The sequence below is a fragment of the Meles meles genome, chromosome 21, assembly GCF_922984935.1.
Source record: "Meles meles chromosome 21, mMelMel3.1 paternal haplotype, whole genome shotgun sequence".
Classification (NCBI taxonomy): domain Eukaryota; kingdom Metazoa; phylum Chordata; class Mammalia; order Carnivora; family Mustelidae; genus Meles; species Meles meles.
The window spans coordinates 42,022,148-42,046,601 of NC_060086.1; the positions used below are offsets into that span (position 1 = coordinate 42,022,148).

The window sequence follows — 24,454 nt, forward strand, 5'->3', positions numbered from 1 at the left end:
AAACCAAACCAAAGCGAGCTATCCCCGCTGACTCTACAGAAGCATGTAGGTTTCCCCATCTTTTTGTATTAGAAGTTGCGCCAACGGTGTCCTTGGAAGCTCTCCTCAGCTGGACCTTCACCCGCAGGCAACTCTGCGGCCCCTCCAGCAAGTGGGTCCCTAGTGGCTGGGGGGGGGGGAGCTCTGCAGGGCGGGACTAAGGTGTTACCAGGTGGTGGGAGGCCACTTTGTATTTTCTAATTTTTTTTTTTAAGATTTTATTTATTTATTTGACAGAGATCACAAGTAGGCAGAGAGGCAGGCAGAGAGAGAGAGAGGAGGAAGCAGGCTCCCTGCTGAGCAGAGTGGACCCTGAGATCATGACCTGAGCCAAAGGCAGAGGATTAATCCACTGAACCACCCAGGCGCCCCAGAAGATTTTATTTATTTATGAGAAGGAACACAAGCATGGTGGGGAGAGGGAGAAGCAGGAGGGGGAGAAGCAGGCTCCTCGCTGAGCCTGATATGGGGCTGGATTCCAGGACACAGGAATCAGGACCTGAGCCACCCACTGGCCCTCCTAGTATTTTTAAATACAAAAGTGCCATGCGTGATAGTCATAATTCACCTGAATTTTCACAAAACAATCCCAAGAAAATAAAGTTACTGCTTTTAGTTCATTCTTTTAAAATATTTTATTTATTTGACAGAGAAATCACAAGTAGGCAGAGAGGCAGGGAGAGAGAAGGGGGAAATAGGCCTTCCTGATGCCGGGCTCGATCCCACGACCCTGAGATCATGACCTGAGCTGAAGGCAGAGACTTAACCCACTGAGCCACCCAGGTGCCCCTTCATTTTATTTTTTAAGTTTATTTTATTTTGGTGATCTCTCTACCCAACATGGGACTCAAACTCACCACCTGGAAATCAAGAGGGGCCTATGCTTCCAACCGAACCAGCCAGGCACCCCTAAAGTTATTGCTTGGATTTGATTTATGTATTTAAAATTTTCTCTTAAGATTTATTTGAGAGAGAGCAAGCACGTGGTCACACTTGAGCAGGGGGAGGGGAAGAGAGAATAATCCTCCAGCAGACTCCCCAGGTAAGCGTGGACAGCCATGCAGGGCTCAACCCCAGGATCCCGAGATCACAACCTGAACAGAAACCAAAAGCCAGACGACCAACCTACAGAGCCACCCAGGTGTCTGAAATTATTGCTTTTAAAGCTGTAGAAACTCCCAAAGTTTAGACAGTGTCCATTCGAAGGAGTGGGGGGGGGGCAGTACTGCCCCGGGCCAGGGCGGGCTGCACAAAGGCTGCCAATGCAGCGACAGAGGCAATGCCCCAGATGCTGCAGACCGGGACGGACGGTCCCTGTGGCCTGGGCTAGAACTTCCCCGGTCCGGCTCCGTTAAACTAAAAACCTTTGTGCATGAAAGGATACTGTCAAAATAGGAGAAACAGGGGCACCTGGGTGGCTCAGTGGGTTAAGCCTCTGCCTTCAGCTCGGGTCATGATCTCAGGGTCCTGGGATCGAGTCCCACGTCGGGCTCTCTGCTTGGCGGGGGAGCTTGCTTCCTCCTCTCTCTCTCTGCTTGCCTCTCTGCCTACTTGTGATCTCTGCCTGTCAAATAAATAAATAAAATCTTTAAAAAAGAAATAGGAGAAAAAAATAAAATAAAAAAGAATAGGAGAAACAACCCACAGAATGGGAGGAAATAGTCACAAATCAGAAATCTGATGAGGAATTAATACCCATGATATATAAAGGACTCTTGTAACTCAATAGTAAAAACAAGCCTCCCCCCAAAAAACAAAAAAACCCTTTTAAAAAAATGGACGAAGGACGAACAGACATTTCTCCAAGGGAGATATTCAAATGAACAAAAAGCACAGGCAAAGGGGCCCTGAGTCCGCAGAGAAATGCAAATCAAAGCCGCAAGGACCCCCGCTGGCATGGCCGGAGTGGAAAAGGCAGATAGCAAGGGTCATGAGGGTGTGCAGCCTGGAACACTCGTCTGCTGCTGGCAGGGATGTGAAACGGTGCAGCCCCAGGGGAAACCAGTGCGGTAGTTCCTCAACAAGTTCAATGTAGAGTTCTGTATTGCTGCTGGGTCACCTAATCCTAGGTGCATACCCGAGAAGTAAAAACACGTGGCCACACAAAAAGTTGTATGCCGACATTCATAGAATTATTCATCATAGCCACAGTGTGGACACCCAAATGCCCATCAGTGAATGAGCGGACAACAGTGTGGTTGGAGCCCGTGCAACGGGATGCGTCGGGCCATGAGGAAGAATGAGATTCTTGACACCCGCCACAACGTGGACAGCCCTTGAGAACATGATGCTAACTAAATGCAATACGCCAGACACAAAAGGAGAAACACGGTGTGCTTTCCATCCATAGGGTACCTAGGCAGGCACACTTACAGGACAGAAAATAGAAGAGAGGGTCCTGGGGCTGGGGGAAGGAGGAAGAAAGGAGTTACTGTCAACAGGGTCAGCGTTTCAGTTCGGATGATGACAAAATTCTGGAACAGATGGTACTGATGGCTGCAAAACACTGTGACTGGCTTAAAGGCACTGAACTGGGTACTAATGGTTAAAATGGTATATTTCATTTTATGTACATTTTACCAATATACTGAAATACCGTTTCTCACATCAAGGTAGCAGAATTTGGAAAGTATAGCAACCCATTTTGCTGGCGAGGCTGTGGGAGAGCAGGCCTTCTCATATTTTGCTTCTGGAAGGAAGCTCTCATTACCAAAAAAACGTAAGTGTCCTTACCTTTTCTTTTCTTTTTTAAAAGATTTTACTTAATTATCTGACAGAGAGAGATAGGCAGAGAGATGGGGGGGGGGGTAGGCTCCCCGCTGAGCAGAGAGCCCAACATGGGGACTCAATCCTAGGACCCTGAGATCATGACCCGAGCCAAAGGCTTAACCCATTGAACCACCCAGGTGGCCCAACCTTTTCTTTTTTTTTTTTTTTTTAAAGATTTATTTATTTTACCACCTAGGTCTACTCACCCGCTGTTCCTAGCACTGGCTGACTGACACAGAGAGAGAAAGAGAGAGAGAGGCTGTGTGTGAATAGTTGGCAGACAGAGGAACAGGGAGAGAATCAGACCCGCCACTGGTGGGGGTGGGGCGGAGCCTGCCTGGGGCATAACCCTGAGATCAGAAATGGAGCCAAAATTGGGAGTTGAATGCCCAACCCACTGAGCCACCAGGCGCCCCCTGTGTCTTTACCATTAGCCTTAGCAATGCTAATTCCGGGAATTTACCTTGAAGGTACATCCTCGACAATATGAAAATACCTCTGACCTGGTTACTCACGGCAGCTTGTGATCACAAAACCCTGGAAACAATCTAGATGTTCATACAGAGAAGCGCAGTTGAATGAAAAATCCATCCGCACAGCTCTGTGAACTGATGTGGAATGATTTCCAGGCTCTGTTGCTACGCGAGGAAAGGGAAGTGTGAAGGAGTATCTATAACGTGCTACCTCTGTGTACAAAAGAAGGGGAATTAAGAAAATAAACATTTGCCTCCTCACTGGAGTATAGAGAAACCTAGGAAAGAAAAACCCCAAAAGGACTGAGATTGATTTCAGAAGGCAGTTGGCAGGACTTGAATGGAGAGAGAATTCCGGAGAAGCCATTTCTCTGAATAGACCTTTTTGTCCAGACCTGACTTTTGGAACTATGTTATCATTTTACATATTTGAAAAAATAAAATAAAATCTTCAAGGATGGGAGAAAAATAAATCCCCAAATTTAACACAAACAGAAACAAATAGACCAAAGCATTCTTTCGAATGAATAACAGAAACACGCTCAAGGCTGAGAAAAAGAAAACCAGTAACTCAAGTAACTTTTGAACGTAGTATTTGGAGCGTAGGCCACCGGGCTAAAGACAAAAAGAATCTAAACAAATATTTAGTTCTAACTGGAACTGGTAGGCTTCCCCCGCCACCCCCCCCCCCACAGATCCCCCATACAGATGAAAAATCCTGAAGCTATTTTTTGGAATTCTGGCACACTGAACCCACAGATAAAGGAAACCAAGTCCCTCGGGACTGGAAAACGGGGTTACAAACGCCGAGTGGGAGCACAATGAACCAGCAGGACTGGGTCGGAATTCAAGACGGTGTAAACTGGTGCATGTGCGCATCCCATGCGTTTCCAGCTCCGTTCTGCGGGAGGTAATGACGCCACAGCTACTCCGAGTGCACAGCGGAGCAACCACACTGACCGCCCTTCCTCAACACCTGAACACCGGAAAGCAGGTACCTTTTCACGCTATGCAGAGAACAGAGCATTGCTTCCGTGGTCCCTCCTGCCCAAAGCGTGGAACCTGACATCAGGCTAAACATCAGGCAGATCCAACTGGAGGGACAACAGTTAAATAAGGTCTGCGGGTTGCTGTGCTGTTTCCGTCTTACTTTCCTGATACGGGAAACTGGGCCGTGCACGTGTTAGGGAATTCACGGCTCTCGCCATAAAAAAGGTTGACCACCGCGTGTCCGGGGGTGGTCCCGAGCAGCCAATCAAAGGCGCTGATTGACACAATTCAGGACAGAACAACGGGTGAACACGGGCTAGGGTCGTCATTGAGAAGAGATCTCACTGGACAAGGTGGGGTCTAAGAAACCGCCAGCTCGGGTGCAGAACTAGGCCCCGCCAGGGTCCCCTAGGTCCCTCGGAGGGGCTCCGCCCATGCAGGCGGGATCCGCAGGTGCCCAGGTAGCAGGAGGTTCTAACAAGGCCCCAGGGGCGGCCGGCGCGCCTTCCCGTTCCAGCTCCCGAGATCGGGCAGGTTAAAAAGGAAATTTGCTAACAGCCAACACACAGCCCCAAACCCAAAGGGACTGCCGCCCACCGGGTCCCCGAGAGGCTGCCCGACCCCGCCACCGTGACCGGCACCAGCAAGGGCGAGCCCAAGGTCGGCGGGCAGGCGGCGGGGTCTCAGCCCGGCTGCTTTCCGCTCTGCTTGGAGACAGCACAGCTGGTTCCCAGGCTAAGAAAAACCCGGTCTCTAAAAAGGTCACGGGGGACATGTTGCACGGGCTGAAAAATTAAGGGTGTTTGTGAGGTTTCTGCCCTGACACGTTGAGCCCGATGCGAGTTCTGTAGGAGAACATGGCGTCGCGGCCCGGCTGCCTTACCCGGAGGTACTAGGACGAAAATCATCCCCAAGGGCAGCCGGCCCGGTCCGGCACCGTCTGCAGCGTGGAAGCTGCCGACACCTCGGCCAGCTGCTGTGGCCTTTGCCTCAGGCCCTGGCCCTGAACCTGAACCTGGGCTCTGAAGTTAGGTGTCGGCCCGCTGCTTGGGGTCTGCGGGGGCTTCTCCCGGGTGCGGAAGGCCGGGTGCGACGCGGCCCCGGGGGTGCCGTGCTCACACCGAAACAGCTCTGTCGCTGGCCTCGGACCATCAACTCCAAACATGGGGAAACAAAATGGCGGCCGTGTCCCCGGCCGAAGCCACATACGGGTTCCGCGGCACGCAGGACCTACAACTCCCAGAGTGCTCTGGGTCGAAAGTGAGGGGGGCTGGGAGCGCGCTAGCGTCCCTCGATGTGGCGCGAGGCTCTGTGCCCCGCCCCCTCCCGGCGGAAACCCTCTGGAATACGTGGCCTGCTCCGGGCCGCTCACCCGCCCTTCTTCGCACTGGCCAAAGGGATTTGTAGTTCACTGGCAGCGGCGTTCACCCTCCCTCGGGTCTTAAGAAACTACAGTTCCCGATGTGACCTCTGCGCTTGCGCACAACGCCGCAGGGCGTACTACGGTTCCCGGCGGGCCCTGCGACGCGCGCGGGTGCGTGCTGACGTGCTTAGCTGGTCGTGCTGACGTGCAGCGTGGCCCAGGCGGGGTGCGAGTGGCGCAGTCGGAGCCCGCTGCGGCCCCTGAGGAAGCGAGGAGGCGTCGGTGTCGGCTGAGTCGGGCGGACCGGCGAGGCGAGGCGGCAGTTCCAGGCCCTGAGGGACTCGGGAGCTTGAGCAGCGGCAGCGGCAGCACCTCTCCCCCTCGGAGGCGGCGGGCGGAGGCGGCGGCGGCGGAGGCGGCGGGTGAGAGGGTGAGGGAGCGCGCGAGCCGGGTGGGGGAGGGGCGGCGGCCCCCGGCGCGAGGCCAAAGCGCGCGGAGAACGGTCCAGGCCGCCGCGCGCACGCGCGCTCGCCGCCCCTAGCTCACGCGGACGTTCTCGCCTGCCTGCCTCCCCTCCCCCCCTCGCCTTCCTTCGGTTCCTGTCGCGCGCGGGCTTTTACTGCTCTCCCCCTCCCCCATGGCAACGGCTCGCGCCGCTGACTGCTCTCGGGTTCGCGCGCGCTCGCGACGAGGAGGGGGGAGCGCGCGCCTCGGCTTCTCGCCTCCCCCACGCGTGCGGCCGAGGAGGCCCTCTCGCGGCTGCCCCTTCCGACATTTTCTCGGCGGGCAGGCGGCGGCGGCGGCGGCGCTCTGTTCCTGGATCTCTTCCCCCGAGTCTCGCCGGCCTCTGGCTCCCCCGTCCCTCCCGCGGGCTTGCGGTCCGGCGCGGAGCCTCCCAGACTCCTGGGCGCCGCGCAGCCCCCTCCCCCATGCCTGAAGGCCGAAAATAGGCCTTGGCGGCCGCGCCGCTCCACAAGCCTCGACTCGGTGCCCCGCGTATGGGGCCCTTCAGACTCGTTACTGTTTGCCTCGAACCGGTAGGGCGAGGAGAGCTCCAGACCTTGGTTTGGTTTTGTGGGGGGTTTTTTTGAAAGACGTTCGGCTCAGGTACGTAAAGGCAGACTATGCGCTTCTCTTCCTAAAAAAAATTTTTTTTTAATTTCCACTTTTTATCGTCGTCGTAAAAGTTGTGCTAAAGCCGGGGAGGCCGTCGGAGCCCTTCCTTGGGGAAGAAAGCGCTGGGCGCCGCTGTGGGCACTGCTTGGCACCCAGCTCCCGGAGCCTTCGTCCGCACTCGCGGCTAAGATGTCGTCTGTGCCCGAAATTCGGGAAGAGCGGCTCGTTGCCTTCTAAGTGTGTGGCTTTAGGTGTCTTGAACTGCTATTTCGGATTTGGGGGGTTCCCCCAGCGTCTGCCCAGCTACCGAAATGCCCTCTTAGCTTCCGCATTAGGTCCGTTTTCCCGCACTCCCACGTCCTTGTTTCTGGTGCGTTTCTCGAGCGTCTCAGTATTGAGTTTCGGGATCGCCTTCTCTCTCTTTGTTGGTTTGGCGTCGCGATTTTAACTTCCCAGCGAAGGAAATCCTGTTGTCTTGCTTTGCAGCTTATTTTTATTCTCTGACTTCAGCCTGGGTGACTTGGATGCCCCCGGTGTGGCACCCAGCTAAGAATGCCTGTTTCATAAGGTTAATTGGTTCTGATGATTTCTGTGTGTGTGGGTGTTCCCCTTTGGTCTTTCCTTTTGGTGTTTGAGGACTGCATCGGAAGCTGTGGTTTGTTTTTTTGGGGGGGTTCCCTAAAAGTTTTCCAGTTTGTTGTGGTTTAATACCCTTTTAGCAGCTACTGGTTTTCCCTTGTAAGGGAGTGGGAGGATTTTTGTGTGAGGTATGGAAGTGTGGGTGAGTGGTTAGGCTGAAGAAATACTTGTGTGTCAGAGCATTCTGTAAGGGAGGCAGGAATTAGGTGGGCTTCAGAGAGGCAAAGAAGGACCTAGGTTTAGGGTGGGGAGGATTGGTAGTTGAGAAAGCAAAAGGGAAGGTTGGAAGGTACAGAAACTGATTTTTTTTTTTTTTTTTGCGTTGTAAAGAGATTTTTCTTCTTTTGTGCATTTCCATTTTCTTTTCCTAGATTAATCCTTATTTGTGGCTGTTTTACCTTAGTGTAGATTTCTCTTTGTTTTCAGCCCTCTTGAGTGCTACTGGCGTTGGGCAAGGATCCAGCCTTTAGAGTTTGGGGATAGAGATACAAGCGGTTCTGGAATTGGGCAATTTTCCTTCCATTCAGTGTCTCCCCCTACTTAATTTTTGTTGTTTGTTTTAGTATGTTTTTCCAGGTATTTGTATGGTGGTGTTTTATTCTGGAATTTTCAAAACATACCGTTTCTTTTTTCCAGTTTTCTCTTTTAATCTCTCCACTTGTTTCTTGGGGTAGTTTCCCCTCATATTTATGCTTTGTGAAGCTGTCTACAACAGGATGAGATCGGGGAAGAAACAAAGTGTATATAGTAGGGGAAGAGGATAGCGTATGTGTAATAAGAAATGTAACCAGAAGAATGGGGGCTTGAGGGCTCATTCGGAGCCATGTTGGAGGTTGGGACAGATTGAGAGGAGAGAACGAGAAGGTGTGGAGATGAGATGAGAGGGATAAGGCAGGGCTGGAAGAGAAACTCTAGGAAGTGAGTGAGATACAGGGGGTGATAGGGAAAGCTGACATTTGTTAGTGAAGGAGTAGAAAGACTGGGGGGCGGCTCTGAATAAGTTTAGGGCAAGGAATGTAGACAGTATGGGAACAGTTGGAGCAGAGAAGGCTGATTTGATGTATTCAGAGCATTGAGTTAAAAACAGGTGATGTTTAAGAGGAGCTAATGAGATTTGGGTGAGCTGCAAATCATGTAAGAAATCCTGTTGGGAAGGAAATCAAAGGAAAAAGATACAGGCGGGTTAGTTGATAGGTGCTTGTAAATATTTGGAATCAAAGAAATGACCCCTTCCTTCTGGGAGGTAAAGTACAAGAGGATTATGTATCCAAGGTTCATGTGTTTCTGATATGCATACTGGCCTTTATTCTTCAGTGTGAGGCTGTGCAGGACACTTGGCTTATATGAGGAGCCAGTCAGTCCACCTGGTCAAGTACATAGGGGTCATTCAGTCTGTTTTGTTTTCATAACGGGGTAGTCTGAAATTCTCAGGTCTGCTCTTAGAAGAATCTTTGAACTTGGACCGTGGGCCTTAGTTGCCACACGACTGCTGTGTGGTGGTGGTGGTGGTTCCCTGTTTAGAGGTCTCAGTCAGATACCAGATGTTAGGGATTAGATTAGTTGGTGGAGACATCTCTTGTGCTTATTGGGGCTGGAGAATAAAGAGGCAATGTGGAGAAATTTGAGAGAAACAGGTTTCTTGTTTCCTTAGGGTGGAAAAGAAGAACATCTAGGTGCAAAGAGAAATGGGAATAGCTCTTGCCCTTTGGGGGAAAAGGCTGTAAGAGCTGGGCTGTGATTTGAATGGAGAGTACGGGAAGGGTGAGGAAGGGTTTTTGTTAGGAGACCAGAAGGATTATGCAGCTAAAGGAGGTTTAGCCTGGAGATTCATGCTGAAATAGGGATGAAGGAGAACAAGGATTTGGGTGGTGGTAAGTGGTTAGTTTGGGGTCAGGGGCCTGACCCGTGTTTCCCCGCTCCCCCTCAGGAGCGGTGGTGCCCCCCCGGGCACGGGGCCATGTACAACGGGATCGGGCTGCCGACGCCCCGGGGCAGCGGCACCAACGGCTACGTCCAGCGCAACCTGTCCCTGGTGCGGGGCCGCCGGGGTGAGCGGCCTGACTACAAGGGAGAGGAGGAACTGCGGCGCCTGGAGGCTGCCCTGGTGAAGCGGCCTAATCCTGACATCCTGGACCACGAGCGCAAGCGGCGCGTGGAGCTGCGATGCCTCGAGCTGGAGGAGATGATGGAAGAGCAGGGGTGAGGGGAGGGCTGGGGGAGAGCCAAGCACTGAGTGAGTGCAGAGCTGGGGGAAATTAGGTGGGATGTAGGGCGTTTAGGGCTGGTTGAAGAGGCCTGGAGAGGAGTTGAAGGAGGGGAGGAGATAAAGGAGCTAGTGAATGGAAAGGAGTTAAGGGACAGCTCAAGGTGGGAGATGAGGAAACTGACAAGAGGAACCCTCAGGGAGTCTGAATTACTTAGGTGGAGGCACATGGGGAAAGAGGGGAGTCAGAGAAACAAATGTGCTTTAAGGGGAGAGGTGGGGAAGCAGGTACCAGGGAGGAAAAGAGTTGAGGTATAAGCTGACAGGTGTTGTAATTGGTAGAGAAGAGGAAGGTAAATGGATTTAAGGATTGAGGCCTTGGAACATACTGAAGGCAGGGAAACAGGAATTGGAATAAAATCTGGATAAGAGGAGATCATGGGTTGAGTAGGGAAGTGAAATTTTGGAAAGGGGGTGCAGTCAGGCAGAAGACCTTTTAGAGCAGTGGTTTTCAAACTTGAGTGGCAACCTTTTTACACAATGTACTTTTGGAATCTCAGGAAATACGTCTTGTTGAAGTTGGGGAGGAGCACCTAGAACTTGCTTAACTTTCCTCTTGTGGCCCCTGGAGTGTGGCATGTTTAAAATCCACTGTTCTAGAGGCTACAATCAGTGGAGAGAAGAAAGATAACAGGAAAAGATCAGAAAGATTTAAGAGAAAGGCCTTTTGGGTGACAGTGAGTGAAAAGTTTTATGTGTGCATGGAAAAGGAAGGGATCCTCCTGGGAATGAGGAAACTGTAAACCTGGGACTGGGGAAAGTGCTTAGTCTAGCTTTAACCCTGAAGGGATTTGTTCTTTAGGTACGAGGAACAGCAAATTCAGGAAAAAGTGGCTACTTTTCGACTCATGTTGCTGGAGAAGGATGTGAACCCTGGGGGCAAGGAAGAGACCCCAGGACAGAGGCCAGCGTGAGTGTTTTCACTGTCACTTACTTCCTCTGGATGCCAAGTAGTTGTTTATATTATCCTCCTTATCTTGTACTTTTTCCCTGCCCTCATTTGCTTTTCCCAGTCCCATTGGACTGCCTACAGTTGTGTGACTATCACTCTGCTCTTTGCTAACTTCTTCTGACCTTTGCCTTATTTTTCCCCTAGGGTAACTGAGACTCACCAGTTGGCAGAACTGAATGAGAAGAAAAATGAGCGACTCCGTGCTGCCTTTGGCATCAGTGATTCCTATGTGGACGGCAGCTCTTTTGATCCTCAGCGTCGTGCTCGAGAAGCTAAACAACCAGTTCCAGAGCCCCCTAAACCTTACAGGTACTCAAGGCCAAGACACCCATGCCAGCTCCTTTTCTTGATTCTGAGTACTCTGGTTTTTGTTTTTGTGAGGTTTATTTGGACTGTTTCTTATCAGACTGTTGAGATTCTGTTGTTTTGAAGTTGAAATGTTTAAAATTTGTTGTAGCACTAAACCCTGCTTCATTTCATCTTTCCCCAAGCCTTGTCCGGGAGTCCAGCAGTTCCCGCTCACCAACTCCAAAGCAAAAGAAGAAAAAAAAGAAGAAAGATAGAGGACGGTAAGTTAGTTGGGAAGTTACTCTAATAGCCAGAGAACCAATCCTGTCGTTTTCTTTCTCTTTCTGGAAATAGAGTTCTTGGAAGCAGGTGAGAGTTGTCACATAAATCAGGGAAGATGGGGGGCGCCTGGGTGGTTTGGTGGGTAGGACCTCTGCCCTCGGCTCAGGTATGATCTCAGGGTCCTGGGATCAAGCCCTGCATCAGGCTCTCTGCTCGGTGGGTAGCCTGTTTCCCCCCTTTCTCTGCCTGCCTCTCTGCCTACTTGTGATCTTTCTCTCTCTGTCAAATAATATCTTTAAAATAAAAAAAATCAGGGAAGCTGGAGTTTCCATTCTGATTTCAGTTGGGGAATGAATACGTATGTTTCTTCAGTGGGGAAAGGTTGTTCATTTTTGTAACTGAGAGTTAACCAGCAATATCTTAAATTGTATTTTCTTTTTCATTTTGAGATTTGTTGCTTTATGCTAGAGATATGCTTCTTGGAGAGTAAATAAATCTGAGAAACTGGTGTGCCTTTTTTTTTTTTTTTTTAAAGAAGCCTCCTTTGTAATTGTAAGTGGGAGGGTCAGAAAAGGAGCTGAGCAGAATGACTTTGTTTTTAAACCCATCTTTAGCAGGTCAGAGAGCAGCTCTCCTCGACGGGAGAGGAAGAAGAGCTCGAAGAAGAAGAAGCACAGGTATGAGGTGGGAGTATGTGGAGTGATTGGAGAGGCTTGATGAGTCCAGACAGAGGTATTGGTTCATTTTTTTTTTTTTTCCCCCTTCTCTTCCCCCGTAACAGGTCAGAGTCTGAATCCAAAAAACGGAAGCATAGGTAAGAGTTTTTTGGGGCATAAGGGGCATAGTGGCACATGGAATGGTGAGCCCCATTGGCCTTACCTGTTCTCCAGGAGGTTTCTTGGAATATAGCTCAATTTTTCGATCTTGCACTGTTAATAATTTTCCCATTTCGCTTTTGGTTTTATTTTAAAATGATTATTTTTAATAATCTCACTTACATTGTCAGGTCTCCCACTCCAAAGAGCAAACGTAAATCTAAGGACAAGAAGAGGAAGCGGTGAGTGAATTTGTGTGCATTGGAGGGTAATTAATTGGCCTAGCAAATAGGTAAAGGCTACTTGGTGGGGGATAGAGAAGAATTAATTATGTCCTTGACTGATGGTGGAGGGTTGAGAGATGGATGAGGAGAATCCAGTAAGTGTGACAGTGAGTTGTGGTGACCTTCCTTCAGGTCTCGAAGTACGACACCAGCCCCCAAGAGCCGCCGGGCCCACCGTTCAACATCTGCTGACTCTGCTTCCTCTTCTGATACTTCCCGTAGTCGGTAAGGGGTGGTCCAGGAGGAAGGGAGGGAGAGGGACTTGTGGGTTAATCAATTTAATATTTATTGAGCGCCCACGGTGTGCTAGGCGCTGCACAGACCATTCGGAAGACACGGTCCCTGCCCTCTAGGAGCTGACAGGCTAAAGCAACAGGATGGACAGACATATACATTTCCCCTTCTCTTTTTTTTTTTGTTTTTGTTTTTGTTTATTTTGTTATTTTTTGTTTTGTTCTGATGTATATGGACTGCCAGAATAGGGGGGGTGGTGGTTTGTTCGTGGTGTCTGGGGGAGGAAGGAATCCTTACCCTGGCTTCCTTAATCGGGGAAGGCTTCCTGAAGGAGGTGGGCTCAGAGGTGAGTTGTGAATGAAGTGGGTAGGGAATGGGCAGGGTGGAGGGTTTGGGGAGGTTGGGGGAGGTGAATAAAGGGGTAGAGGGAGAATGTTTTTTGGGGGACTGTTTTGGGAAGAAAAAGACCAAAGTGAATTGGACTTGAGTTTCCATTTGAGTGAATTGAGTGTTGTGTGTAAGAGAAGGCTTTTTGGAAGAGGGTTCGTACAGTCAGGAAAGGTGGATGGGAGCTGGGGAGGGGGTATTTTGTTCTCCCCTGAACTGATTTCCTTCCTCTTCCCTGCCCTCAATTACCTTCCTCAGGTCTCGAAGTGCAGCAGCAAAAACCCATACAACTGCCTTGACTGGGCGAAGTCCTTCCCCGATTTCAGGGCGGCGAGGGGAGGGAGATGCACCTTCCAAGGAACCAGGTACCACCAACACAGGGCAGCCTAGCAGCCCCGAGCCCTCTACAAAGCAGCCTAGCAGTCCGCATGAAGACAAAGACAAGGAGGTATGTTAATGAGTTGGTGGATGTTTATTGGGTTGCAGGTTTAGGATGGGTGTTTGATGTGGAGGAGGGAAGTGAAGTTTTTAAAAGTGAATTTAGTTCTCTTTTTTTGTGCATTTCTCATCAAGTTCTTTTTTGCATTTGCACATTCTTTAAAATTATGTCTTTCAAACCTGAGTGGTTATTAATAGGTTTTACATCAGCGTTCTTTTATAATTTATGTATAGTTTGGGCAAATTTTTTTTTTTTTTTTTTTTTTTAATTTAGCCTTACTCCTTGAGATCTCTCTAGTTTTTTATTTTGCTAAATGCTGGTTGTAGCTAACTGTTTTCAACCTCCTGGGTTGCTGCTTGCAGTTTGAAAACACTACTACATTTGTTTTTTCAGTATTTGTCATTCTGTGGTTATTCTTATTGAGCCTTAGTCACGATGTTTTCTTGCTATTACATAAATTGCTCTTCGCTAAATTCTTCTTTGTCCATTTTCCATATCATCCACAGTTAGGTTTCTAAACAAGGTGGATCACCAGAAAATTTTTTTATATTTAAAAGTGTTTATAACTTGGTCTCCTTTCTGTTTTCTGTAGTTCACCATCTTCTTATTTACATAAATCTTGTTCTCAAATCTTTGCCTTTGTTCTTTATTTTAGCATTCTTTTTCAAGGGTGAAATCAGATGCCTCCCACTTTGGGAAACCGCTTTGTTTCTCCATTTTAAAAAAGTGCCCTTTTTTTTAGTGTTTCCATAGCATTTTGTTATGGTTGTTACACAGTGTCATGCGTTAGTTGTTTGTATTGTGTTTTTTCGTAGATAATGAGATTTAAAGCGACAGCTTGTCTATATTTTTGTGTTATCTCCACTGTCTTTTTATATGATCTTCTGTTAATGAATGATGGCCTGTGGTGAGGAAAGGGACCAGTTGGTGTAATAAGGATGTATAGAGAAAAATTTCATTGGGAAGGACATTGTGCTTTTACAGGTGATAGGAAGTTTTGGTGCTTACATTCCTATCCGTACTTTTTTTCCCCACTCTTAGAAATCTGCAGTTCGACTTAGCCCCTCTCCGGAAAGGAGCAGCACAGGCCCAGAACCACCTGCTCCCACTCTGCTCCTTGCTGAGCAACATGGCGGCTCCCCACAACCCCTTGAAACAACCACCTTAAGTCAGGAGCCAGTGAACCCCCCATCTGAGGCTTCCCCACCCAGGGGCCGTTCACCACCTAAGTCTCCTGAGAAACCAGCCCAGTCTTCTTCAGAGAGCTGTCCACCATCCCCTCAACCTACCAAAGTTTCTCGACATGCCAGCTCTTCCCCTGAAAGTCCTAAACCTGCACCAGCTCCTGGGTCCCGCCGAGAGATTTCTTCTTCTCCCGCATCCAAGAGTCGCTCACATGGCCGGGCAAAGCGGGATAAGTCACATTCTCATAGCCCTTCTCGAAGGGTGGGGAGGTCCCGTAGTCCTACCACTACTAAGAGGGGACGCTCTCGGTCTCGAACCCCTACCAAGAGAGGTCATTCTCGGTCCCGGTCCCCTCAGTGGCGTAGGTCCCGGTCTGCACAGAGGTGGGGACGATCCAGAAGCCCCCAGCGACGTGGGCGCTCTAGGTCTCCTCAGCGACTAGGCTGGTCTAGGAGCAGAAATACCCAGAGAAGAGGCAGGTCTAGATCAGCGAGGCGAGGCAGGTCACACTCTAGATCCCCAGCCACTAGGGGCAGATCTCGTTCTAGAACACCAGCCCGTCGGGCCAGGTCTCGCTCTAGAACACCCGCCAGGCGGAGATCGCGATCCAGAACACCCGCCCGGCGTAGGTCTCGCTCTAGAACACCAGCCCGGCGGGGCAGATCTCGCTCTAGAACACCTGCTAGGCGCAGATCTAGGACCCGATCACCAGTACGACGGAGGTCTCGTAGCAGATCACCAGCCAGGAGAAGTGGCAGGTCACGTTCTAGAACCCCAGCAAGACGTGGTCGGTCACGCTCTAGAACCCCAGCCAGAAGAGGGAGATCTCGGTCTAGAACACCCGCAAGACGAGGTCGGTCTCGGTCTAGGACACCTGTAAGACGAGGACGGTCTCGGTCTAGGACACCTGCAAGACGAAGATCTCGTAGTAGAAGTGTAGTTAGACGGGGAAGATCTCACTCTAGAACACCACAAAGAAGAGGCAGATCTGGTTCATCTTCAGAGCGGAAGAACAAATCCAGAACATCACAGAGAAGGAGCCGGTCTAACTCAAGCCCAGAAATGAAAAAATCTCGCATTTCTTCAAGGCGGAGTAGGTCTCTCTCTTCACCACGGTCCAAAGCAAAATCTCGCTTGTCTTTGAGGCGAAGCCTTTCAGGGTCCTCTCCGTGTCCTAAACAGAAGTCTCGGACACCACCGAGGCGCAGTCGCTCTGGGTCATCCCAACCAAAAGCTAAATCTAGAACACCACCAAGGCGAAGTCGTTCTGGTTCTTCTCCTCCTTCTAATCAGAAATCTAAAACGCCGTCAAGACAAAGTTGTTCCAGTTCATCTCCTCAACCTAAAGTGAAGTCTGGAACGCCACCAAGGCAAGGGTCTGTAGCAAGTCCCCAGGCAAATGAACAATCTGTAACACCACAAATACAGAGCCATTCAGAATCATCTCCTGACCCTGAGGTGAAATCTGCAACCCCTTCGAGACATAGCTGCTCTGGGTCCTCTCCTCCTAGAGTGAAATCTAGCACATCTCCAAGACGGAGCCGATCTGGGTCATCATCTCCACAACCCAAAGTGAAGGCAGTCATGTCACCCGTCCAAAGCCATTCTGGCTCCTCTTCTCCAAGTCCTAGCAGGGTGACATCCAAAACACCTCCAAGGCAAAGCAGATCAGAGTCTCCTTGCTCCAAGGTGGAAGCTAGATTGTTGCAAAGACACAGCCGGTCTAGGTCCTCCTCACCAGATACCAAAGTGAAACCTGGAACACCACCAAGACAAAGTCACTCAGGGTCTACTTCGCCATACCCGAAGGCCAAGCCCCAAACTCCATCAGGGCATAGTATTTGTGGATCAAAGTCACCATGTTCCCAAGAGAAATTGAAAGACTTAACAGCACAAAGTTCTGGATCCCTCTCTCTGTGTCCAGAAGTAAAGGCTGACACACCACCAGGAGAGCTGTGTTTTGCTGCCGCCTCTTTGCAACAGAAAGGACAATCTCAAACTTCACCAGACCCTAGATCTGATACTTCAAGTCCTGAAATGAAACAGAATCACCCTGAGTCTCCATCTGTGCAGAGCAAATCTCAGACACCTCTTAAAGGTGGCCGGTCCAGGTCCTCGTCTCCAATCACTGAGCCGGCCCCCAGATCTCCAGCAAAACAAGAAAGAAGTGAATTGTCAAGTCCCAGGCTAAAGTCTGGAATGTCTCCTGAGCAGAGCAAGTCTCAGACTGACTCTTCCCCATATCCTTCAGTGGACTCTAAATCTCTTATGGGGCAGAGTAGATTGGAGTCTTCTGAATCGAAAGAGAAAACAGTCTTACTCCTTCAAGAGGAGATGACTGTGTCCTCTCCTAGACCAAGAGACAAATCGAGTCCTCTTCCAGTGCAGGACAAGCCTGATTCCTCACCAGTACTCAGAGAGATGCCTAAAACCCCATCAAGGGAAAGAGGCGGTGGTGTTGGATCGTCTCCAGATACAAAAGACCAAAGCGCGTTAGCCAAGCCAAGCCAAGATGAAGAATTAATGGAGGTGGTAGAGAAATCGGAAGAATCGTCAAAGCAGGTCCTCTCCCATTTGTCTCCAGAACTTAAAGAAGTGGCTGGGAGTAACTTTGAATCATCTCCTGAAATAGAAGAAAGAGCCACTATGTCTCTGACTCTTGACCAAAGCCAGTCGCAGACTTCCTTGGAAGTAGAAGGCCCTGCAGTGCCCTCAACTTGGAGTGGGCCCCATTTTTCTCCAGAACATAAAGAACTGTCTAACTCTCCCCCAAGGGAGAACAGTTTTGGATCACCTTTAGAATTTAGAAATTCAGGGGCTGTTGCAGAAATGAATACTGGGTTTTCTCCTGATGTCAAAGAAGATTTGAATGGATCTTTTCCTAATCAGCTGGAGACAGATCCATTTGTAGACCTTAAAGAACAATCTACAAGGTCTTCTAGACGCAGCAGTTCTGAGTTATCCCCAGATGCAGTGGAAAAAGCGGGAATGTCTTCGAATCAGAGTGTTTCCTCACCAGTACTTGATGCAGTACCCAGAACACCATCACGGGAAAGAAGTAGCTCTGCCTCTCCTGAGCTGAAAGATGGCTTACCCAGAACCCCTTCACGGAGAAGCAGGTCTGGGTCTTCTCCAGGACTTAGAGATGGGTCTGGGACTCCCTCAAGACACAGCTTGTCTGGGTCCTCTCCTGGAATGAAAGATATACCTAGAACACCATCCAGGGGGAGAAGCGAATGCGATTCTTCTCCAGAACCAAAAGCTTTGCCTCAGACGCCTAGACCAAGAAGTCGTTCACCATCGTCCCCAGAGCTCAACAACAAGTGTCTCACCCCCCAGAGAGAGAGAAGTGGATCAGAATCCTCAGTTGAACAGAAGACTGTAGCTAGGACTCCGCTTGGTCAGAGAAGTCGATCTGGATCTTCTCAAGAACTTGATGGGAAACCAAGTGCATCCCCTCAAGAAAGAAGTGAGTCAGACTCCTCTCCAGATTCTAAAGCTAAGATACGAGTGCCGCTCAGAGAGAGGAGTCGCTCTGGATCATCTCCAGAGGTCGAGAGCAAATCTCGGCCTTCTCCTCGGCGCAGTAGATCTGGCTCATCTCCTGAAGTTAAAGATAAGCCAAGAGCAGCACCCAGGGCACAGAGTGGTTCCGATTCCTCTCCTGAACCCAAGGCTCCTGCCCTTCGTGCTCTTCCCAGACGAAGCAGATCAGGTTCATCAAGCAAAGGCAGAGGCCCTTCTCCTGAAGGAAGCAGCAGTTCAGAGTCCTCTCCAGAACACCCACCCAAATCCAGAACTGCTAGGAGAAGCTCTAGGTCCTCACCAGAGCCCAAGACGAAGTCCCGTACTCCACCTCGCCGTCGCAGCTCTCGATCATCTCCTGAGCTGACCAGGAAGGCCAGACTTTCTCGTAGAAGCCGCTCTGCGTCATCCTCACCAGAGACCCGTTCTAGGACTCCCCCAAGACGCCGGAGAAGTCCTTCAGTGTCTTCCCCAGAGCCAGCTGAAAAGTCGAGATCCTCACGCCGCCGGCGCTCAGCTTCATCCCCACGTGCTAAGACAACCTCAAGGAGAGGCCGTTCTCCTTCGCCAAAGCCTCGTGGGCTCCAGAGGTCCCGTTCCCGCTCGAGGAGGGAGAAAACCAGAACGACTCGACGTCGAGATAGGTCTGGATCTTCTCAGTCAACCTCTCGGAGAAGACAGCGGAGCCGGTCAAGGTCTCGGGTCACTCGTCGGCGGAGGGGAGGATCTGGTTATCACTCAAGGTCTCCTGCCCGGCAGGAGAGTTCGCGAACTTCTTCCCGACGCCGAAGAGGCCGTTCTCGGACACCCCCAACCAGTCGGAAGCGGTCCCGCTCACGCACTTCACCAGCCCCGTGGAAACGTTCAAGGTCTCGGGCCTCTCCTGCCACTCACCGGCGATCCCGCTCCAGAACCCCTCTGGTCAGCCGCCGTCGGTCCAGGTCTCGAACCTCACCAGTCAGTCGGAGACGATCAAGGTCCAGGACATCAGTGACTCGACGAAGATCTCGATCCAGAGCATCCCCAGTGAGTCGAAGGCGATCTAGGTCTAGAACGCCACCAGTAACCCGCCGTCGTTCGAGGTCCAGAACACCGACACGCCGGCGCTCCCGTTCTAGAACTCCACCAGTGACCCGAAGAAGGTCTAGATCTAGGACTCCACCAGTAACCAGGAGGCGATCACGAAGCAGAACATCTATCACTCGCAGAAGATCGAGATCCAGAACATCCCCAGTTACTCGTAGGAGATCTAGATCTCGCACGTCTCCAGTAAATCGCAGGAGGTCCCGCTCTCGAACCTCTCCAGTGACACGCCGCCGATCTCGATCCCGAACTCCTCCAGCCATTCGGCGCCGCTCTAGGTCTCGGACCCCACTGTTGTCACGCAAACGTTCTCGAAGTCGCTCTCCACTTGCCATCCGCCGCCGTTCTAGGTCCCGTACTCCGCGAACAACTCGGGGCAAACGGTCCTTAACAAGATCTCCTCCTGCCATCCGAAGACGTTCTGCATCTGGAAGTAGTTCTGACCGTTCACGTTCTGCTAGTCCTCCAGCAACAAGGAATCATTCTGGTTCTCGGACACCTCCAGTAGCACTCAATAGCTCCAGAATGAGCTGCTTTAGTCGTCCTAGCATGTCACCAACACCTCTGGACCGCTGTCGGTCACCTGGAATGCTCGAACCCCTTGGCAGCTCTAGAACACCCATGTCTGTCCTGCAGCAAGCTGGTGGCTCTATGATGGATGGTCCAGGTCCCCGAATTCCTGATCACCCAAGAACATCTGTGCCAGAAAACCATGCACAGTCAAGAATTGCACTTGCCCTGACAGCCATCAGTCTGGGCACTGCCCGGCCGCCTCCATCCATGTCTGCCGCTGGCCTTGCTGCAAGAATGTCCCAGGTTCCAGCTCCAGTGCCTCTTATGAGTCTCAGAACGGCCCCAGCTGCTAGCCTTGCCAGTCGGATTCCTGCAGCCTCTGCAGCGGCCATGAACCTGGCCAGCGCCCGGACACCTGCCATACCAGCGGCAGTGAATCTGGCTGACTCGAGAACACCAGCTGCAGCGGCAGCCATGAACTTGGCCAGCCCCAGAACAGCAGTGGCACCTTCTGCTGTGAACCTTGCTGACCCTCGCACCCCTACAGCCCCAGCTGTGAACCTGGCAGGAGCCAGAACCCCAGCTGCCTTGGCGGCTTTGAGTCTCACCAGTTCTGGCACACCCCCAGCTGCTGCAAGCTATCCCTCCAGCTCCAGAACACCCCAGGCCGCAGCCCCTGCCAACCTGGTGGGTCCTAGATCTGCACATGCCACAGCTCCTGTGAATATCGCCAGCTCGAGAACCCCTCCTGCCTTGGCACCTGCGAGCCTCACGAGTGCTAGGATGGCTCCAGCCTTGTCTGGTGCAAACCTTACCAGCCCCAGGGTGCCCCTCTCTGCCTACGAGCGTGTTAGTGGCAGAACCTCACCACCGCTTCTCGACAGAGCCAGATCCAGAACCCCGCCAGGAGGCCCAGGCTCCAGAACCCCGCCATCTGCCTTGAGCCAGTCTAGAATGACCTCTGAGCGGGCTCCCTCGCCTGCCTCTAGGATGGTCCAGGCTCCCTCACAGTGTGTTCTCCCTCCAGCTCAGGATAGACCTAGGTCCCCTGTGCCATCTGCTTTTTCTGACCAGTCTCGAGCTTTGCTTGCCCAGACCACCCCTGTAGCAGGGTCTCAGTCCCTTTCCTCTGGGACAGTGGCCAAGACCACGTCCTCTGCTGGTGACCACAACGGCATGCTCTCTGGCCCCGTCCCTGGGATGTCCCATCCTGAGGGCGGGGAACCACCTGCCTCCACTGGGGCCCAGCAGCCTTCTGCACTGGGCGCCCTGCAGCCGGCAAAGGAGCGGCGGAGTTCCTCCTCCTCCTCCTCCTCCAGCTCCTCCTCCTCCTCGTCGTCGTCATCGTCCTCTTCCTCCTCCTCCTCTTCTGGTTCCAGTTCCAGCGACTCAGAGGGTTCGAGCCTTCCTGCTCAACCTGAGGTAGCACTGAAGAGGTGAGGGGCTGGGCGCTCAGAACTGTTTCTACGGGGCAGGTCTTCGGGTGGTTGGTTGGGGGGAGGGAGAAGCCCCATCCAGAGGTTCTCTGCTCTTCGAAGGAGGTGTGGGGACCTTGGCCCTTAAGCCGGGGGTAGAAGAGAATGCTGGGCTGGGGGCAGTGGGAGGGGGAGGAGGAACGGGTCAGATAAAAGTCTCCAAAGGTTCATTCTCTAGAGGATAATGATGAGTTTTCCGTCTCTACAGAGGACAGAACTAGAGGAAATGGACTTAATTTTACAGCAGGAGGGATGGCAGTTAGACCTCAAGAGGAACTCCCTGGGCTGGAAGGATCTTCAGAGGTCATCCCGTCCCTCTCCCTGCCTCCAGGCAGGACGGCCCCTCCCCCAGCCAACCCGCGCACACGCAGGGGCCTCCCCAGACTGTGGCTCTCCGCGGGAGGAGACCACCCCGCTCGACTTCCACACCTGAGCCCAGGGGCCTTATTCCTCCACCAGGGACATTCTTGAGGTTTAGCCTTGATCCCTTGTGCTGCGGGCCCCAGCCTGTTGCTTGTATTAGCAGAGGTTGGGTCAGCTCGGGGCCGCTGCTCTCCAGAGAATGCGCTCACTGGCTCTCAGCTTGGACAGCGCGCAGGGCCTCTCGGCAGCACCCCTCCCCCACTGCCGTTCCTCCAGGCCAAGGAAGGTAGGGTTGGGGCTGGGGCGGCTCGTCTCCTTGTGACACTCGGCTTCTCCCGCAGGGTGCCCAGCCCAGCCCCAGCCCCAAAGGAGGCTGTTCGAGAGGGACGTCCCCAGGAGCCGACCCCGGCCAAGCGGAAGAGGCGCTCTAGTAGCTCCAGTTCCAGCTCATCCTCCTCGTCGTCCTCTTCCTCCTCCTCATCGTCCTCGTCCTCCTCCTCCTCGTCCTCCTCCTCCTCTTCCTCCTCCTCCTCCTCTTCTACTTCCTCCCCCTCCCCTGCTAAGCCTGGCCCTCAGGTCTTGCCCAAACCTGCAAGCCCCAAGAAGCCGCCCCCTGGCGAGCGGAGGTGAGTGCTGCCCGGCTTGAGATGCAAGGGGTGGGGTGAGACCCTGGGTGTGCAGTCCCTGCCGGGAGTCTCAGGCGCTGCGGCGTCTGCTTCTGTGGGAGGAGTTGGGCTCTCCTCTCCCTGCCACCTTCGTGGCGCCCTGCTGTGGCAAAAGGCTGCACCATCCGAGTGGGTGCTCTGGTCCGAATTGTGGAGTCCTAGGTTCCTTCCTCTGCCTGCCCCCGACATGCAGCCTGTTCCCTGCCCCGAGGTCCCAGGGACGCTGGCTCTTAAATCTCCCCGTTGCTACTGCCAGGGCTCCGGTCTGGCCACCGTCATCTTCTCCCGACTCTGTCCACAGCCTCTTCCCTGTCTCCCTGCCTCCACGCCATTCTCTTCCACACGTAGCGAGAGGGATCTTTCTAAAACGCACATCTGGTTACTTCCCTCCACTCCACAAATCCTTCCGGGACGCCCTGTGGCCTGCAGGATAAAGCCCCACCTCTGCGGGAATGGCGTGTGAGGCTCTCCACCAACTGGCCTTGCCTGCCCTGTGTTCTCCTCTCCTGCCCGCCCCCACACATGCCCTGTGCTCCAGCCACACCCAGCGCCTTGCAGTCTAAGGAGAACCCCATGCCTTTGGACATGCTGTTCCTTCTGCCTGGAATTCCCTTGTCCGCCTGGTGAACTCCTCGTTCTGCAAGACTCCGCTCAAACAGCACCTTCGAGAAGACTACCCTGCCCCACATCCCCTCCCCCCGGGTCCCCAGCCCCATGTACATCGGTCCTTGTGGGGCTGCTTCCCATACACGGGGCCAAGTGGGCCTCCCTTGGCCTTCCTCCACCACCAGACCGAGCCCCTCCAAGGGCAGGGACTGTCTTTATCTTTGCCTCCCCCGCTGCACCCCGTGCCCGCCCACTGGGGCACTCGGTGGATGGTGTGCGGGCGGATGGGTGAGTGAGCAGACACAGGTGGGTCTGAGGCTGGCCCCGTGTGGTGTGAGGTTTGGTGGTCAGGACCTGGGGGGTGGTCCTGAGTGCCGGCTGGTGGCTTTGGAAGACCGTGGTGCTATGGGAACTTAATCTGCTCCTCAGGTCCCGCAGCCCCCGGAAGCCAATAGACTCTCTCCGAGACTCTCGGTCCCTCAGCTACTCACCTGCAGAGCGCCGCCGCCCCTCACCCCAGCCCTCGCCGCGGGACCAGCAGAGGTAGGGGCCCAGCACCCCCCCCCACCCCCCGGTCAGGCCAGCACGGCCCTGCGAAGAGCTTCGAGGCCCAAAGGTGCCAGAGGTTGGCTGCGGCATGCAGTCTAATGTTCCTGTTATTGCAGCAGCAGCGAGCGCGGTTCCCGCAGAGGCCAGCGTGGGGACAGCCACTCCCCGGGCCACAAGCGCAGGAGGGAGACGCCCAGCCCCCGTCCTGTGCGGCACCGCTCCTCCAGGTGTGTCCTCCTGGCCAGGTCCCCTGCTGTGTGCCCCCCCCCCCCCCCCCCCCGCGCTGGCTGGTCTTGGCACTGACTGTCCCCTCTTTTCTGTTGCAGGTCTCCTTGAATCTTTCTGGGGGGGAATTCCACCACACCCTAAGTTCTGGAGCCGCAGGGAGTGTCCTCTTTCCCCAGCAGAGCCATGGGGAGGGGTCCTTGTCTGCCCCCCTTTGAACCCTGGCAGCATCTTGGGGGAGGGCTCTCTCTTCCCTCCCCCCTTTTTTCTTTGTTCCTGTGAAATGTTAATCTCTGTGAGTTTTTCCTGGTTCATGTTTTGGGGGGTTTGGGGTGGGTGGGAATGAGAATGGGAGTTGTGGGAGGGGAGGATACAGTTGGGGACACCCTGATCTTGAGTTAGAAAGGGCCTGGGAGGCAGTGATGCCCCCCTTTAACCCTAAGTTCCTGGGGGGCAGTGGTCTGGAATTTGGGAACTTGTGTGAGGTATTCCTGGAAGGAAGGGGCAGGAGTGGAAATGAGTTGGCCCCTGCTGTCCCCCCAGTGACGTCGTGGCCCCTCCCCCAACTTTTCTTCACGTTTCTTAAAGGCATTTTGGTTTTTTAAAATCTGTACAGCAAGAGCAACTTTTTCTGTCAAATAAAAATGAGAAATGCAGGAATTGGGTCTATAGATGGTTTATTAGGGGTGAGAGCTGTTCTACTGACCGCCCCCTCCCCATGTATTCTTATGGCCTCCGAGGAACTGTGTTGGGCGGCTCTAGGCTTTGGGTCCACTGTGGAGCCCAGTCTAAGGCCAGCGCACTGGCTCCAGCTTCCTTTTGCTCCTGGCTTGTCCTTACCTCTCGGAAGCTGCTGTGAGCCTGCCTACTGGCGGGAACTCACGAAAGGAACCAAACCTCAAAGCTTGGGTCTCCAGGCAGAGCGGAAGGCT

The 24,454-nt window shown here is 52.7% G+C and overlaps 1 protein-coding gene across 14 annotated transcripts; it reads left to right on the forward strand.

Annotated features, from left to right (window-relative positions):
• Nucleotides 1–5,837: 5,837 nt before the first annotated feature.
• Nucleotides 5,838–24,182, forward strand: SRRM2 (serine/arginine repetitive matrix 2). Of its 14 annotated transcripts, none has more exons than XM_045993554.1 (15): nucleotides 5,840–6,056; nucleotides 9,317–9,588; nucleotides 10,455–10,562; nucleotides 10,749–10,913; nucleotides 11,096–11,173; nucleotides 11,789–11,851; nucleotides 11,956–11,988; nucleotides 12,181–12,231; nucleotides 12,406–12,498; nucleotides 13,153–13,342; nucleotides 14,375–21,075; nucleotides 21,819–22,103; nucleotides 23,178–23,291; nucleotides 23,417–23,524; nucleotides 23,624–24,182. In XM_045993554.1, the coding sequence occupies exons 2-15, from the start codon at nucleotides 9,347–9,349 to the stop codon at nucleotides 23,631–23,633; spliced, it is 8,241 nt and encodes a 2,746-aa protein (XP_045849510.1). In that variant the 5' UTR covers nucleotides 5,840–6,056; nucleotides 9,317–9,346; the 3' UTR covers nucleotides 23,634–24,182. The 14 variants fall into 14 exon arrangements, with proteins under 14 accessions (XP_045849520.1, XP_045849510.1, XP_045849512.1 ...); XM_045993551.1 differs by having other exon boundaries at nucleotides 5,841–6,064; nucleotides 23,414–23,524; XM_045993550.1 differs by having other exon boundaries at nucleotides 5,841–6,056; nucleotides 23,414–23,524.
• Nucleotides 24,183–24,454: the final 272 nt, after the last annotated feature.

What these genes read in the sequence shown, in the direction of transcription:
- SRRM2 (XM_045993551.1), top strand. Translation starts at nt 9,347, where the DNA reads ATGTACAACGGGATCGGGCTGCCGACGCCCCGGGGCAGCGGCACCAAC. An exon ending in AAGGACAAGAAGAGGAAGCG is followed by an intron (nt 12,232 to 12,405) that starts GTGAGTGAATTT and finishes ACCTTCCTTCAG; the next exon opens with GTCTCGAAGTACGACACCAG. An exon ending in TCTGATACTTCCCGTAGTCG is followed by an intron (nt 12,499 to 13,152) that starts GTAAGGGGTGGT and finishes TACCTTCCTCAG; the next exon opens with GTCTCGAAGTGCAGCAGCAA.